Source organism: Diabrotica virgifera, chromosome 2 (assembly GCF_917563875.1).
Source record: "Diabrotica virgifera virgifera chromosome 2, PGI_DIABVI_V3a".
In the NCBI taxonomy this organism is placed as follows: domain Eukaryota; kingdom Metazoa; phylum Arthropoda; class Insecta; order Coleoptera; family Chrysomelidae; genus Diabrotica; species Diabrotica virgifera.
Genome location: NC_065444.1, coordinates 93,369,391 through 93,388,130, shown reverse-complemented (window position 1 = coordinate 93,388,130; position 18,740 = coordinate 93,369,391). Strand labels below are relative to the sequence as shown.

At 35.4% G+C, this 18,740-nt stretch overlaps 1 protein-coding gene across 1 annotated transcript in view; it reads left to right on the top strand.

Moving 5' to 3' along the window:
• LOC114349492 (clarin-3) overlaps positions 1-17,422 on the top strand; it is a 68,727-nt gene extending 51,305 nt beyond the window's left edge. Inside the window, exon 4 of the mRNA XM_028299880.2 lies at positions 17,174-17,422. Within this exon, the coding sequence (XP_028155681.1) occupies positions 17,174-17,312 (139 nt within the window). The 3' untranslated portion in view covers positions 17,313-17,422. The remainder of the gene's footprint in view (positions 1-17,173) is intronic.
• The last annotated feature ends 1,318 nt before the right edge of the window (positions 17,423-18,740 follow it).

Sequence of the window (18,740 nt, the reverse complement as noted above, 5' to 3'; positions counted from 1 at the left end):
TGCAAAAACCAAAAAACAAATATCCCTGATTTATGAGCTATTTATGAGCTCTCATATTCCGCAAACTAAAATTTTTGAGCTCGTTCCACTGAGCAGGAATTTGATACTTTAGTGGGGGGGGGCTGAGTCAGCCCCCCCCCACTACTTAAAAATAGGAATATTGAATCGGTTTTTGCGGCAGAATTACGAGCTATTTATGAGCTCTTGAAATTATATAGTTTCGATTTTTGAGCTCATCCCCTTGACCCCCAAACAACCCTTTAATTGATTTAACTTAAGAGAAAAATGCTGAGAAAACTTAAAATATATCGTATTGCGGATATAATTCCTATAGCTTATATACTCTAAGAATAAACTATTAAATCACGTGCATTTCGATTATTGAGCTACAACCCCTTCGCAAGAAAACCACCCTATCTTCCCGGCTTAAGAGAAAGTTGTACTTAAAATGCATTAAACTAATTATTTAGCGACTACATATCATTGAATAATTTATAAGCTTCCAAATTACGCGCATTTAGATCAGTAAATTGCAATTTATTTTGTATAGTGCAGTCACTGAAGGTAAAAATCAACGATTACCTTCAATTCCGGTCACCCTTCATCGATTTTCACGAAAATTGATCAGTGGTTAGAGGATACGTCAAGAAACAAAGGTGACATGGTACCACCTTGCGCCTTTACCCTGAGGGTGGATACCGCCCCTTCTCGGGGGTGAAAATTATTTTATTAAAAATAACTGCACAAATCAATAAAAGAACAAATTAAAAGCAAAATTTATTATATAAAGTTAATAAAATAAGTCAATACTTTTTAAGTTATTAAAGATCAAAGATTTTAATTATTTGTGAAAAAAATGCATGTTATGAAGCGGTTTTTCGTAAATCACTGAAAAACTGTAAGTTTTTACACAAAAGTTAATAGTAGTTTAATTCGTATAGCTTATATTCTAAGAATAAACTCTTAAATCACGCGCCTTTCGATTATAGAGCTACAACCCCTTCGCAAGAAAACCATCCCATATTCCCGACTTAAGAGAGTTCTACTTAAAATAATTTAAATAAATTATTTGGCGACTAGATATCGTTTAATAATTTATGAGCTCGCAAAATATACGCATCTCAATATTGAATTGCCATTTTCTTTCTATAGTGCAGTCACTGAAAGTAAAAATCAACTATGACCTTCGATTTCGGTAAATCTCCATTCATTTTCACGAAAATTGGTGAGCAGATTTTGATGCTATCAACTTTTTCTGGAGCTCATTTTTGATAGGTATTTATAAGTACTTTGACAAGTATTTAGTACCTAAGTGTTATAAAATGCATCTCTTTCCCGTTATTTAAGCTTGAATCCTTAGATTTGAATAGTCGCAGAAACAATATACTTTAATTTATATATTTAATAGATTTAATTACCAATAACTTACTTTAAATTAACATCAAAGGGTTTTAAAGTAAGCAATTTATTATATTTTTTATTAGCTTGAATTTTAGTGATGAACACTTTTTTGTAAAAACTTACAGTTTTTGAGTTATTTATGAAAAATCGCTTTAAAGGCCTGGCTGAAAGACTTCGGTCGATGGCCTTTTGGTACATTGTATCAATAAAGTATGTCTCCCTCTCTCTCTCGCTTTAAAGCATGCATTTTCTTTCACAAAAATTAAAATATTTGATCTTTAATAACTCAAAATGTATTGATTTATTTTAATCACATTATATAACAAATTTTGCTTACAATTTGTCCCTCTCTCGATTTGTGGGGTTATTTTTAATAAAGTAATTTTCACCCCCGAGAAGGGGTGACATATACCCCAGGTTAAAACCCCAAGTTGTTATTGTTAATTCGTGAAAATGAATGGAGATTTACCGAAATCGAAGGTCATAGTTGATTTTTACTTTCAGTGACTGCACTATAGAAAGAAAATGGCAATTCAATAATTGAGATGCGTATATTTTGCAAGCTCATAAATTATTAAACGATATGTAGTCGCCAAATAATTAATTTAAATTATTTTAAGTACAACTCTCTTAAGCCGGGAATATGGGATGGTTTTCTTACGAAGGGGTTGTAGCTCTATAATCGAAAGGCGCGTGATTTAAGAGTTTATTCTTAGAATATAAGCTATACGAATCATAGGCGTAACCAGGGGGGTTTTGGGGGTTGTAACCCCCCCCCATTGGGATGTGATTTGAGCTCTATACGCTTAACACCATAGCCCTCAAAGACCTTCCAGTAGTTGTAACCCCCCCCTTTCAGGTAGTTGTAACCCCCCCTTAGGATCATCCTGGTTACGCCTATGATACGAATTAAACTACTATTAACTTTTTTGTAAAAACTTACAGTTTTTCAGTGATTTACGAAAAACCGCTTCATAACATGCATTTTTTTCACGAATAATTAAAATCTTTGATCTTTAATAACTTAAAAAGTATTGACTTATTTTATTAACTTTATATAATAAATTTTGCTTTTAATTTGTTCTTTTATTGATTTGTGCAGTTATTTTTAATAAAATAATTTTCACCCCCGAGAAGGGGCGGTATCCACCCTCAGGGTAAAGGCGCAAGGTGGTACCATGTCACCTTTGTTTCTTGACGTATCCTCTAACCACTGATCAATTTTCGTGAAAATCGATGAAGGGTGACCGGAATTGAAGGTAATCGTTGATTTTTACCTTCAGTGACTGCACTATACAAAATAAATTGCAATTTACTGATCTAAATGCGCGTAATTTGGAAGCTTATAAATTATTCAATGATATGTAGTCGCTAAATAATTAGTTTAATGCATTTTAAGTACAACTTTCTCTTAAGCCGGGAAGATAGGGTGGTTTTCTTGCGAAGGGGTTGTAGCTCAATAATCGAAATGCACGTGATTTAATAGTTTATTCTTAGAGTATATAAGCTATAGGAATTATATCCGCAATACGATATATTTTAAGTTTTCTCAGCATTTTTCTCTTAAGTTAAATCAATTAAAGGGTTGTTTGGGGGTCAAGGGGATGAGCTCAAAAATCGAAACTATATAATTTCAAGAGCTCATAAATAGCTCGTAATTCTGCCGCAAAAACCGATTCAATATTCCTATTTTTAAGTAGTGGGGGGGGGGCTGACTCAGCCCCCCCCCCCACTAAAGTATCAAATTCCTGCTCAGTGGAACGAGCTCAAAAATTTTAGTTTGCGGAATATGAGAGCTCATAAATAGCTCATAAATCAGGGATATTTGTTTTTTGGTTTTTGCAAGTGGGGGGGGGGGGCAGCTCAACACGGGTATAAATACCTACTTCTGTGGAAAAATATTTAAGTAATTTAGGTATTAATAAATAATTAAACGTTATTGAGATATTAAAAATATATGTATGAAGACAAAAGAACAACATAAAAAAATAATATTGGGCAATGAGCAGATCCATGCCTTTAGCGTTAGGTTGGTTCTGTATGATGTTTCCCATCAGGATTCTAGTTCTTTTTTCCTTTTATTGCCTCGGTTTTGGAGAGACGTCCAGATTGAATCCTACGAGATCCGCAAGACAATCCTGCATAATGTTTTCTTCTGCTGACAACAATTGGTTGAACCTTAAATTTTCTGCCTTTGAATATGGGCCAATTATTATTGACTGAAGTGCAAAAATCAAAAAATCTAATGGATTTTCGATTTTCTTTAGTTTATTGTTAAATAACCCTAGCATTTTTTTTATGTGACTGCCATGATTGGAAGTAGGTAATTATGTTCCTCATGTTTAATATGTTTTTCTCATGATTATTCATTTCTTCTTTACAATTTGTGTTATTAGAAGGATCTTTGGGCAAATTTTTAAACAGAAAAATCCTTGTTTATCTCGAAAAAACTTTTATTGGATTTGATTAATTGTTTATTAACAATTTATTGTTTATTAACAAAATTTTTATAGCCATTTATGTAAATTGTATACAGTGTGGCAAAGCTAAATGGAATAAATTCATTATTTCGTGAATGAGCAATTTTGGAAATAAATCCTAAAAATGATCGACTATTATTTTTAAATTAAGATTTTACGGCATACTTATACCTATATCATATTAGTGAGTGACGTCATCTCTCTGAGCTATCACACGACCTCTAATCTCATTTAAAAAAATCATCGATTACGTCATCACGTCCAGATGGACGACGTCACTAGTATGATATACATATATGCCAAAAAATCATAACTTAATAATAAAAATCGTCCTGTTTCGGGATTTCTCTCCAAAATGGCCCATTCTCGAAAAAATGAATTTATTCCAACCTAAAGGTCCTCACTCCATATGCCAAAAAATCGTGATTAAAAAATAAAAATCGACCTGTTTCGGATTCATTTCCAATATCGCTCATTCAAGAAATAATGAATGTATTCCATTTGGCTTTGCCACACTGTATATCCTCCCAATATATTTTCGCAAACCAGCAACACGACGACAGCCGCATTTAAAAGCAGTGTCAATAGCCGTTAGCATCTGTACATGTATTGTATAGCCACTAAATAATTAATAAAATTATATACCATCTACATAAGAACATTTTTACTTAACCCGCGAGCAATCGCGCCGTTAAATGGAATGCAGGAAGCTGGAGTACCACAGGGGGCAGTTTTATCACCCCTTCTGTATAGCATATATACAGCAGATGTTCCAAGAACACCCGGAACATTGATCAGCCTTTATGCAGACGACACTGCAATTGCTGCAAAACACATGAACCTAGATATAACTGTAAGAAATCTACAGACGGCATTGGATACAATAGAAGAATGGAGTATCCAATGGAAAATAGCAATAAATCCAGATAAGACCCAAGCGGTTATCTTCACTTCAAAAAGAGAAGAGATAACCCAGAAGAACAGCTAACATTGCAAGACAGACCCATCGAATGGCAAAACGAAGCTAAATATTTAGGAGTCACAATGGACCAAGGTCTAACATTCACATCACAGGTCAACGCAACAGTCCAGAAAATAGCAGCGGCGAGAGCGGCAATAAGAGGACTCACAGGAAGAAGAAGCAAATTAGCTATAAAAACAAAATTAAGACTGATAAATAGCATTATACTGCCAATAATTACATACGCATCTCTTGCATGGGGTCAGACAAGTCAAAGTAACAAAAAGAAGATACAAGTGGCACACAACAACTGCCTCAGAGAAGCTGCAAACGTGCCCAGATACGTCGCCGAACGGTTATTATTTAGAGACCTAAAACAAATAAGAGTACTGGATATTATGGAGGAAAAAGCCAGAACAAAATTTGCTGAGCTGAAGACCACCCAAACCGGATTCTGCAAGAGATATTAAGGTATGATGTGTACCGTAGATGGAAACACAGGAGACCCAAACAGCAAATATTAGTAAATATATAATAAAGACTCGATAATCGTAGCTCTATCAAAAGAAGACAACGTGCTCACTTTTGGCATCTCATTATATTTATTAATGTTGATTTTTATACGTTTCAGACATCCCTCAAAAAAATATATATACAAAAAACTTCAAAACGGCTTCAGCCACTAAACAAATCAATAAAATATTAACAATGGGCGAAAGCCACAAAAAAAATATTAGTAACAAAACCCAAAAAACGGGCATGAGGGGCCCACATCCTCGAGCGCCGAGTCACCGAACTGGACATAGCCCAGAGCGGGGACTCGGCGCCCGAGCAAGCAAAACAGATCGAAGATAAGTCACTAGAGATAGCGGGAATAGAGCGCCTCACGCTGGCCTGCATTGATCGGGATAGGATTTCATATGGGAGTCCGTGTACCCAAGACTCCCATATGATAAGCACTTTGCTGATTGAGAGCCCCTATAGTGCATCAGAGTGCTATCGGGGGGTAAGTGGATGGTCTGGAGCATTGAAGCGGGGTGGAGTGATTCCTGCTTACGGGAGTTAATCCTCCTCGCCCCAATGAATTGTATCACCCGAATGTTATCTCTAGGGGTGAGCAAGTCTCTCAGGCTGGGTTAAATCACTATGCTTGCTTGCTTGCAATCGCGCCGTTAGAAAAAATCTAACATTTTATCCTTTTTCGTGATAACTTGATGAAAAATTTTGCGACATAACTTTTCACTCGTAAGTGCCTCGAGGAAGGGTGTAGTAATGCGTAAGTTTATTTTTTTTTCTTCTTCTTTTTTTGGAATTTATGGTTTTGGTGAGAAAAAATTAGCTTTAATAATTGTTAGAAATAATGTTTTTAACATTACAAGTAAATAAAAATACAAAATACTATAACATAAAGATTTGTTGTAAATTCGCGTCTAAATTCGTATTGTTAGACAAAATCTAACGCGCGACCGATTACGTGACAGAATATAGCGCGACTGTTCCCGGGTTAAGTAATTTTTACTATCGTATACAGCCAATTAGGGACTCAATCCATTTTATGATTTTTTTATTATTATTTTTATTGTAAAATTGCATTTTTGACAATGTTGCCCCACTTTCAAAATTCAAAATAAGCTTCATTTTCGTTTTCAGCACCATCAAAAATATAAATAAGACCAAAATTAGCCATTCACCACCTGTGGTCAGTATATCGAGAAATAAGCGAAATTTTGGGGATGTATAACCTCGATATTAAAGTATAGACCATTTTTTTTCTATAAGTATAACATTTTGATCTGCAACTCCTTAGGAAACTTTTTTGTATCCTATATTTTAACATACACATAATTAAAAATCTAAATTTCAAATTTTGTCACTCAACTTTTGCAATTTAATATTGGAATTAAAGAATCTGCACCTTTTACGTTAAAAAATTCATAACTTTTATTAGAATAAAACTGAAGACTTGCAACAGGTTCCATGTTAAAAATATGTTACCTTAAAGCTAAGGACACATTGTTAACACGCATCGTGTTAACACGTATTAACACGTGTCATAGAAATATCTAATACGTTGTTTTAAATAGATCTACACATTATTGTGATGTATCGTTAGAGACCGACAACACGCTTTAACACATCTTAACGCGTGTTTTCAGTATCTAGCGGACAACTACAGTAGGAAAAATGAAAGAATACCCATGAACGAACTTATAAAACACGCTGTATTTTCCTGTTACCGTGTCGCACAAAAAATTGGCCAGCGCCAGTACATGTAATAATTATTGTTACATGTACTTGCAGTGGACAATTTTCTTTGTGGCACGGTGACAGGAAAATACAGTGTGTTTTATATGTTCGTTCATGGGTATTCTTTCATTTTTCCGACTGTACCTAATGGTTGGTAAAATTCATTGCTCATAGCTCTACACCTAAGAAAACAACAGCAAAAACCTGCGCTGATTATAGAACCATCAGTAAAGAAAATTTTTCTGAAGGTAATACATGGTCGTATCTACAATAAATGCGAGGAATAACTAAGTGACATACAGTTTGGTTTCCGTAACTCGTTTTGGATGAGAGGCATTGTTTGGGATGAACGTACTTACTCAAAGATGTCGAGACATATCTGTAAACCTATACTGTTGTTTTATTGATTTCCAAAAGGCATTTGATTGTGTTAAGCACCCTTTATTGATCGAAGTTCTAAAAGACATTGACTTGGACGGCAGGGATGTTCGAATAATTGCAATATTGGAATCAAACAACATCAGTTTTAGTAGATGATGTGGAATCACAGGCTCTTAATATTAAAAGATTAGTCCGGCAGGGGTGCCTCTTGTCATTTCTGCTTTTCAACATTTACTCCGAAATAATTTTCAGAAAAGCACTTTTTGAAAAACAAGAAGGAATAATTGTGAACGGTGAAGTCATCAATAATTTGCGATATGCGGACGATACAGTACTCCTAGCTTCTAGTCAAGAAGAACTGTAAACACTACTTGATAGTGTCGTTGAGAGTTGTAGGGAGGCAGGTCTGGATCTGAACATACGGAAAACCAAAATACTAGTAATAAGTAAACAACAAAATATAAAACCGTCTTTACCTATATACCTATGTAAATAATACCAAACTTGAGCAAGTTGATAAAATCGTTTACCTTGGACAGCAATTAAATTATAACGCAGAAAGTCACGGCGAAATTAGATCTAGTATAGAGCAGGCGAGAGATGCTTTTAGAAGGATGTCCAAGGTGTTACGTAACAGAGATCTAAAATTGGCATTGATGATCCGCCTACTTCGCTGCTACGTGTTCTCGGTCTTACTTTAAGGTGTCATCGAGTCCTGAACTGTGAATAAAATCGATTTAAATCGCCTTGGGGGGGGGGGGGAGAAGGTTTGAAACTCCACAATACTAGAACGTCTCAGCAAGACTACAGAGATTATAAAAAGCATCAAGCAGAGAAAGCTGGAGTATTTCGGACATGTAATGAGGAGTCCCAAATATAGGTTGCTGCAAAATATTATGCAAGAAAAAATAGCAGGAAAACGCAGTCCAGGACGAAGAAAAACCTCATGCTTGAAGAACTTGCTAGATTGGTATTGTGTTGATACAAACATGCTATTTAGGCGGTAGTGAATAAAATTAAGATAGATATGATGGTAACCAACGTTCTGAAAGGGCATGGTACATGAAGAAGAAGAATGTGGTTAGGTTTTCGTCAGACGTCAGAGTGTTACAGGGTGTTAAAACATCAAGCCGAGGTTATATTCACCAGGCCGCGTAGCCACGAGTTTGTTTACATATTATGTTTTACTGATTTCGTGCTACAGAACATGATCTTCACCAAATTCGTGTCTACGTTCGTTTATTGGATGAACCTAGTAGGTAATATCTGGATTCAAATCGTAGCACAAAAAAATGCCGCAGTAACAGCTACCATTTTCTCTTCTTCATCTAACCAATCCATCTCTTCTTGTAGGTGCTCCATTATAAGTACTTTTTCACTAGTTTAACAACATCAATAAGTCAGCATAACACAAAGTTTACAACACAGATGTGTGTCCGGCATTTCTGATATGTCGCATCCTGACGTGCCGTGTTGACACGTGTTAACACGACAAAGTGTTAAAAATGTGTTCTTAGCTTAAGACTGCGCGCTGCAACGCAGCAATCGACGGAATTTATCCAATGACGTTGGGTTTTTCGACTACGTGACTTTCCCATTGCCGCCGATTTGATAAACCCCGCCGATTCGAAAGAGATGCCTAGCTAGGTTTGTTCCAATACAACGAGAAACCGTCCATGTAAAGATCACCGTAATGCGCAGTAAACAAAATAACCCATGGAACGCACTATGACAGCCCTGGGCACTAAGGCTATCTGCTCCCGGTGAGGGTGGTTATCCCTTATCCGAGGGGTGGAATAATTGATACGCTTTTACTTGTTGAGTTGTTTTATTTACACTCACATGAGCATAAGCTGGTAGCACCGCACCCAAAGAACATCTCGTGTAGAAAGAGACACTATCTTTTATGTGGAAATATTACGTCTGATCACCAAAATAGAATGACGAATGTCTCATATAATAATATGAATTCCCTTGTTATAGTTTTACTGTTTATATATTTAGAAATGCCTATTCAGCATCGACCATGAAAAGTGTTTATAATTGACTCTGCAATTATTAGTGAATCGTGATCTAGGATAACAATATTTATATAATCGAATGAAGGTTGTAATATTGTTATGATGACATAAATAACTGAAAGTAATTATCGTAGATAATTACAGGGTGTTTTTAAGATATATCTACTGAGTACAGATGAATTCTTGTACACCTTCCCTTTTTAGGAATTTTCCGACTACGGGGAGGGAAATTTGCAAGTCGTGCTACCAACCCATACTGTGTTGTAATCAATACAAAAAATTTATTTTATATACAAACTTCCTAAGCCTACGCAAATACATAAATAATATAAAATGTTCGTTTAACAACATTGTTTCGTAACACTTGTCACTCACTGTGTTTTCGGATTGTAAGCATATAATCTATTCTTATGTATTTCCTTGATTTTATTGTTTTCTATTCTGATTTTACAATTAACGTTATTTACTTCTGTTATCGTGAAAGGACCTACATAAAGACTATCAAACTTACCATTCTCTTCCCTTTTTACAAGGACTAGGTCTCCTATTTTAAAGTGTTGTGGTGTGGCTTTGAGCTTATTCTTTTCTTGCCGCTCTTTTTTGTTTTAATAAGAAGGTTCTGGCTCTCTCGTATGCGCTTTGTAGTTTGTATCGTAACTCATTGTAGTAGGCATCTATATTGTAACATGGTTGAATCTCATGTGTAAGGTCTTCCGGTAGGTTAACCTTCCTGCCATATAACAGTTCGAACGGTGTGTATCCATGATACGCGTTAGGGGTTGTATTGTAGCAGTATGTGAACATTCTGCAACACACATCCCAATTTTCTCTGTCTTCGTCTATGAATGCTCTTACGTACTCGTTCAACGTTCTGTGTAGTTTTTCGCAACTTCCAATGGACTGTGGGTGGTATGCCGTTGAAAAGTTGTGTTCTATTTTTAATAGCTTTGTTAATTCCTGCATTACTTCGTTCTTATACTCTGTGCCTTGGTCTGTTCTTATTTGCTTCATGAGTCCGTATGTTGGTATGAAATGATCAAAGATTCCTCTTGCTATTGTCTCTGCTTCTTTATTGCACACTGGTATGCTGACCGCGTATTTTGTCAGTTCACACAACATTGTGATACAGTATTTATTAACTTCATTACTTCTCGTGAATGGACCTATTGTATCTATGTATACTATGTCCCATGGTTTGGAAGATGTGTCCGATATCACGAACTCTTCGACATGTGTTCTTTTCGGTTTGTTAATTTGACATTTGTGGCATTGTTTTACGTATTTTCTTACGTCTTTTTCCAAATTTTTCCATCGGAATCTTGCCTTTAGCTTCTTAATTAGTCTGTTATTCCCTACGTGTCCTCCGAACATCGGGTGATTATGGTATTCTCCTATTAATCTGTGTTTTTCTTTGTCATCTTTTATTGTTTCTGGTACTTCACATATGTATATTTCTATATTCTTCAATTTTTTATTTCCTTCTTTAATAAATTCATCAATTGTGCACATTTTAAAAATAATATCATTTACGTATATTTTTACTTTACGTACTGCATTCTCTACCGCCAGCTTATCAAGCTGTACCAACGCTTGGTTTAAATCGAAATGATTCAATCCTGTGGCTATGCTTTTGCTGCATTTTATTTTGTTTTTGGCCCTAATACTCAGTCTTGGTGAGATTAGTTCTGCTCCAAAGGACAAAATTGGTAGTCTATGCGCCTCTAAAATATTTAGTACCTTCCTTACTGTCTGTTTGGTGGCTTCTGGCTGTAGTGCGAGTTCACTTTCAGCCTTTGTTTGTCTTGCTTCTTTCTCCTTTTCTTTTGCTTGAGCTCTTGTTATAGCTAGTATATGGGCGTTGTCTATGTATAGGTTTTTTAGTTGATGCAATGTTATTCTTGAAAGGCTGTCTGCGTAGTTACTTTTCCCTGTTATATACTCTATTTCGAAGTCATATTCTTCTAGGTCTAATCTGGTCCTCGTGAGTTTTGAGGTCGGTTCTTTCATTGCAAATAGGTGTGTCAAAGGTTTATGGTCTGTTTTTACTTTGAATGTTGGTGCTCCATATAGATAACATTTAAAATAATTAATTCCCCAATGAATCGCTAGTAATTCCTTAACGATTATAGGTTTATTACATTCTCCTTTACTAAAACTTCTTGATGCATATGCTATAGGTAGGTCAATTCCGTTATAATCTTGACTTAGGATTGCTGAACAACTCTCATTAGATGCGTCTGTTGTTAAGATAAACTGTTTGTTGAAATCGGGATATTTTAAAATTGGTGGTTTCGTCAGAGATGCTTTAAGCTTTTTGAATGCTTTTTCACACTCCTCGGTCCACGAAAATTCTACTCCTTTCCTCGATAATTTGTTGAGTGGTCTGCATATTTCCGCAAAATTTTTAATAAAACGTCTGTAATAGTTGCAAAATGCTACAAATCTCTTTGTTTCTTCCGCTGTCTGAGGTGTCGGATATTGTTCAATTACTGCATACTTCGCTTTGTCTGGTGATACTCCCTCTTGAGAAAGATCATGTCCTAAATATGTTACTTCCCTTCTAAAGAATTGACATTTTCCTGGGTTAAGTTTCAAATTGAATTTTCGACATGTCTCGAATGTCTTTTTCAGGTTGTCTAAGTGATGTTTTTCGGATATTCCAATTACTACGATATCGTCCATGTAAAGAAATGCTTTGTCTGGTGTTAATCCTGAAAATGCTATTGACATCATTCTTGAAAAGCTATTTGGGCTTACATTTAATCCAAAAGGTAATCTGGTAAATTGAAATGCTCCATTTTCTGTGCTGAACGATGTGTATTTTCTCGATGATTTTTCTAATGGTATCTGGTGAAAGCCCGACATTAAGTCTATAACTGAAAACCATTTTGCTCTTCCTAGTTGATCTAATATCGAATCTATTCTTGGTAATGGAAATTTGTCTGTAACTATCTTCTTGTTCAGTTGTCTAAAATCTATGCATAATCTCCATGCTTTTCCTCCATCTATAGCTTTTTTCGGTACCAGTACTACTGGGCTGTTGTACTCGGATGTAGATGGTTCTATGATTCCTTGGTCTCTTAGGTTTTGTACTTGTCGATTTAATTCCTCTGTTTGCGCATGAGGTGTCCTATAATTCTTGATATATACCGGAGTTTGGTCTTTAACTCTTAGTTTTTGTTCGTAGAAATTGTTACAGGTTAACATATCATGCCTTAGGGCGAATATGTCTGAATATTCCTCGCATAACGATACTAAGTTGTCTCGTATGTATTCTGGTATGTCTAATTTCAGTGATTCTCGTAATTCTTTTTTTCTGTCCTTGCTGTCGTTGACTAGCCTATATATATTGAATAGTTTAATATCCAACGTCCTGATTGTGCTTGCGTCTACATTTACTGTTTCGTACGTTGTGTTCAAAATTTTGATGTATGGATTATTACTTGAAATAATTGCTCTTGCTATGAATATTCCTGGTTGTATTTCTTGCTGTTCCACTATCCTGTCTTTCTTTAACGTTTGAAAAATTTTTACGATTCTGTAAATTTCACATCTAGGCGGTATTATTATGGTGTCATTGTCTATATTATCCAGAATTTTCGTACTAATGTAACAATCGTTGTCCTCTTTAATGTGCATTTTAAGGTTTGCGTAATCTAGTATACATTGAAAGTTAGAAATAAAGTCTCTCCCAATGATTCCGTCTGTTGGAATTGGAAAGTTAGGTTCTACCAATTGAAAGATGTGTTCGAATCGAGTTCCTTTTACTTCGAGTGTTGTCTCAACTTCTCCCATTGTTTGCAACTCTCCTTTAGTGACTCCTTTTATTTTCGCCTTTGTGTTTGGTTTCACCTGTTCCTTCATAAAATCTTGTGAACATTTTAGTATTGAAATGTCAGCTCCTGTGTCTATGATAAAAGTGCTTGTGTTTTCAAGAATTCCTGTTTTCATTCGTACAAAGTTCGTTAGGTTTAGGTCGAAGTTGTAAATGTTATATTTTATTTCTGCCTGTGTGCTTCCAACTTCTTGTTCATTCAAAACCCCAACTGCTGGTTTTCTTGCTCTTCTTGACTGTCCTCTATTTCTAGTAACCTTACGTTCCTGTTACGTCCGCCTCTCTGGTTTCCTCTGTATGTTTGATTGTTAAATTGTCTGTATCCTCTGTTTGAATAATTTCGTTGATTGTCCGTTGCTTCTCCTTCGTTCCGTTGTCCGAAGTTATTTCTTCTTCCTCTATCATACTTGTTATGGTATCCTCTTCTGTATTGCTGCTGTCCTCTCCTATTCTCGTAGTTTGTCCTATAATTTAAGACTCTTCCTTGTGCATTTTCTTCAGTCGTATCGATCGACAAAAATTTAGATACTACTTCCTGCGGTGATGTAAAGTTACCTGCTTCCAGTATTAGCTTAGCTTTCTCTGCATTAGCGTTTCGTTTCATTGTTGTTACTACTGCTTCCGTCGTATATTTCTTTGCTAAGTCAAGTGGCATTCCTTCCGCTATCTATGCTACTTTTAATTGTTCTGCTAACTCTTCCACTTCAGATGCGTACACTGCTGCATCTCTATGCCCTTGCCTTTTTTTGGCTAATTTGGCTATTAAATTCTTCGGATTATCACCTTTTAATTCTTTCTTTAGTGCTTCAGCTATCCGTGGAATCGTATCTTCTGTGGTTATTAGGTTCCTAGCCTTATTGGTGAGTCGCGTTTTTATTAGCGTTACAGCTGTGTCTTCATGACCTTCTGCCAATTTTCCAAGTAGTTCTAATGCGTCTAAAAATGGTTGTAATTTCCCTGCGCTTCCATCGAACTCGTTGGGCAATATCTTGCTTGCGATATTCAAAAATTCATTGATTGTCAAAGCCATGTTTAATATTGTTATATCTTGTTTTATGTCACCTTTTTCCTCTTTTATTCCGTCGTTAATTATTTCTTCTTCTCCTTCCTCGTCGCTTTTTCCTTCTTCTATTTCCTCATCGCTTTGTTCCTCTTCAATTTCCTTGTCGATTGGTTGATGTATTGAACTTGGAACCACTGTTCTCACATTTACTGCTTGAAATGATCGTATAACTTTGTCTCTGATTTTTCCAAAATATTTGTTGCACGATTCCCTTTGTTTGTCCGAAAGTGCTTCCCAGTTTTTCCTAGTCAATTGCGTGAACTTGTTATAAGCTTTAATTAGCTGTGTCGTCACTTCTTCCTTTATGTCCTTAGATTTCGGAACTTTTTTCTTTAAGACTCTTCTGCTTTGCCTGTCTATTTCTTGTGCAATTTCCTCAACTATTTTGACAAAATCTTCCCAAGTAACTTTGTTGCTACTCATTTATACATAATTTTTTTTTCAGCTTCTGCACTTCTTAGCGAAAGTATAAATTCGATAGTCTTACGGTGTGTATAGATATGTAGTATATAGATATATAGTAAAAAAATATGGAGATAAAATTATACGTCAATATATGGTAAAAATATGTAAAAATTGCAGTGGTAATAAAAATTCAAAAATAAATAACGTTATATTAACCCTTGTAAATAAGTAGTTAGAATAATAATTTAAATGTATTATGCATATAGCGTATATTTGTTATATATCGTATATTTATTTTGATAGGTATATTTACGATAGCAAATATTAAAATCATAAAAAATTGCAAAAATGTACTAAAAATCAGTAGTCAAATAATAAATGAATAAAAGTCAGCAAGGATAAGGTATACGTTGATAAATATGTAAAAATCATATAAAATTGTATCATTGCGTCCTATAATAACTTAATATGAGGGTAAAAAAAAATCTTTGTATATTGATAAATATTGGTAATAGAATAGAATAATTAAGTAAAAATAGGTAAACTTGAAACATATATTAATGTAATTAAGGTAGCACATAATGTTTATACTTTATACTTTATATTAATCAGGAAATACCACAAAAATAGCTAATATGGACTTACCACTTTTACACGTCTTTGTTCGTATCACAAGTCCTCGCTGCACGTTCCATAGCATTGTCCATTTTCCATTGTCCCACGATGTTCCATCTCCATACTATTCCCTTTTCAGCTCCGCGTCGGCCTGATGTCTCCATCCATTTTACATACCACACTGTTGTCTAAGGTGGTCTAGGTGCCTGAACATTGACGTGTTTTCCCATTTCTCGTTCTAGACTGCTAGTTCTGAGTTCTCGCCTGGTCTTGGATCGCCATATGACAGCCCTGGGCACTAAGGCTATCTGCTCCCGGTGAGGGTGGTTATCCCTTATCCGAGGGGTGGAATAATTGATACGCTTTTACTTGTTGAGTTGTTTTATTTACACTCACATGAGCATAAGCTGGTAGCACCGCACCCAAAGAACATCTCGTGTAGAAAGAGACACTATCTTTTATGTGGAAATATTACGTCTGATCACCAAAATAGAATGACGAATGTCTCATATAATAATATGAATTCCCTTGTTATAGTTTTACTGTTTATATATTTAGAAATGCCTATTCAGCATCGACCATGAAAAGTGTTTATAATTGACTCTGCAATTATTAGTGAATCGTGATCTAGGATAACAATATTTATATAATCGAATGAAGGTTGTAATATTGTTATGATGACATAAATAACTGAAAGTAATTATCGTAGATAATTACAGGGTGTTTTTAAGATATATCTACTGAGTACAGATGAATTCTTGTACAGCACGATATACAGACACAGACCCATGGAACGTATTATTTTATAGTAACATGATCGTTACATATGACGGTTCTTCGTTGTGTTGTAACAAACCTCCTGAATACAAACACTTTTCTCTAGGTTTGTTCCAACACAACGAATAACCGTCATGTAGCGATTACGTTGCTAGATAATTAACGTTCCATGAGTTCCATAGGAACGAAATAATACGTTTCATGGTACTGCGCAGGACGCAGTGGCGTAACTAGTCTGACCTGCGCCCCAATGCAAGTATTCCTCGTGCGCCCCTATTCCAAGACTTATTCTCCACCTCCCCGTCTTTTATTTCCGTTCATTTTGTTCACACTAAATCCACTAAAACGCACAAATAAACGGTTCACTTATTTCAATTGTATAACAAATACACCGACAAAATTTGTTTTGTATTTTTATGTAACAAATAAAGCTACTGAACCTTACGATCTTACAATAAGGACTGGCACATGACAGGGACACGTTGTTCTAGTTACTAAAATAATACTAAAATAATTTACCTGAATATCTTTGTAGCTAACAACGATAAATAAACAAAAGCAGTTGTGATGAGAAAGCCATAAACACAGATGTGCATCGTCGCGCCGAGGAGAAAAGATAACGATAATAGTAAACAAAAGAGTCACCAACATTCTGTTGTGACTGAACGGAAGTGAGTGAACGGAATAAAATACCACGAATATTTTTTTTACATTTTTTATTTTCGGGAAGCTACAGGGAATTTTGCTTCAACATATTTTTTTGCTAAAATTTTTCCAGAATATCAGTTTTTTGCGCCCCCCTAAGGCCTGCGCCCCAATGCACCGCATTGGTTACATTGGCGTTAGTTACGCCACTGGCAGGACGGTGATCGTTACATGGACAGTTTCTCGTTGCGTTGGAATAAACCTTCTGTCGCACTGTGGGAACAAATTTAGATTGCAGCGCGCAGTCTAACAACAATAGTATAACTTTTTTATTTGTTTTAGGCTAAATATCGTCCCCATAGTATTATACATAGTAAGTATAACGTTGCTAGCAGTACGCGAATACATGGTTTCACACGACCCGAAACAAAAAATTGTACAAAGGGAAGAAGCTGGTGATCCTGTAATATACCTTTATTAAATTAAAATATGTACCAATTTTTGTTTTTATTTATATATATTTTATGATCTATGAGGTAGTAAAGTAAAATCTCAAAAGGAGAATAATATAGATATATAGGTAATATCTCAGTGCTCAGTGTATTATTAAACCAAACTCCTTCACTGGTCACGACCCAATGATTCCTTATTTTGTACTATAACTTTTTTTCAATGACTACTTCGTACAAAGCATAAATTGTACTTTTTACGTTCCATTGCATTTAAGTTATAAATACATATCAAAACAAGCCATTTTACTTCGCAAGTCCTAGGTTTTCACCCAAAGTGACCGGAAGTGGAACTATAAGTAGATATTTGAACTCTTTTGTAACTTTGCGTCGATTGAAATACCGTTTTACTAATTTTGAGTACATATACTAATCCATGATACTATAAATAAAGTTATTTATAGTATCATGCATGATACTATAAATAAAGAGATAGTATTTTCCCGTAGCGCAAATACGTCCGAGCTCGCGCATTGATGATGTAACTGGAGACCGGAAGTTGAATTTGAATTCTTGTTAAAGTTAAATGGGATTTGTATGCATTATGTGGTGAATTTATTCAATTAGCAAAATAAAATTAAACTTCAATGTATTCCAAAAAAAATTAGTGTCGAGATTCCAGTCAAAATAACTGTCAAAGATAAAATATAAAATACAACCGCGAACAATTCAAAATAATCGGACATTACGAATGATTACGAACCATTACGAACTTGCCGGTCTCCAGTTACGTCACGACTTCCGGATGTGCAATATATTATCTTGTTATTTATAGTATCATGGTATCATGTACTAATCTACAGTGGAGCAGCAAAAGAAAACAGGGCCAAAGAAGGTGTAGCATTACTAATACATCAAAAATACCAAAATCACATGAAAGAGTGTCAATATATATATATATATATATATATATATATATATATATATATATATATATATATATATATATATATATATATATATATATATATATAAGGCTGCAGCCCTAGGCCAACACCATCTTCATACAGGTCACAAAATTGACTTTGAACACTCCAGAACCATAGCCCCCATCCGCTTCTATAAACAAAGAATTATCCGAGAAGCCATAGAAATCGAAAAACGGACAAATTGTCTCAATAAAAGAGATGACGGCATCCGTTTACCTTCGACTTGGAGACCCCTCCTAAAGAAAACATCGTCCGCTCCATCTACAAATACAATTCCCGCCGTCAAAAATCTTCGCGCCTCTCCAAATCGTCTTCGCGCTAATTCCCACTCCGCCACGTCATCGACAGCCACGTCAGTCACACCAGTCCACGGTATAAATGACCGCCCCAGCGTCAGCAACAACAGTATTGCAGTGAGTAGTGAAGTAGTGAGTAGTGAGTGTAGTGTCTGGAGCCTCAGGAGACTGAGAC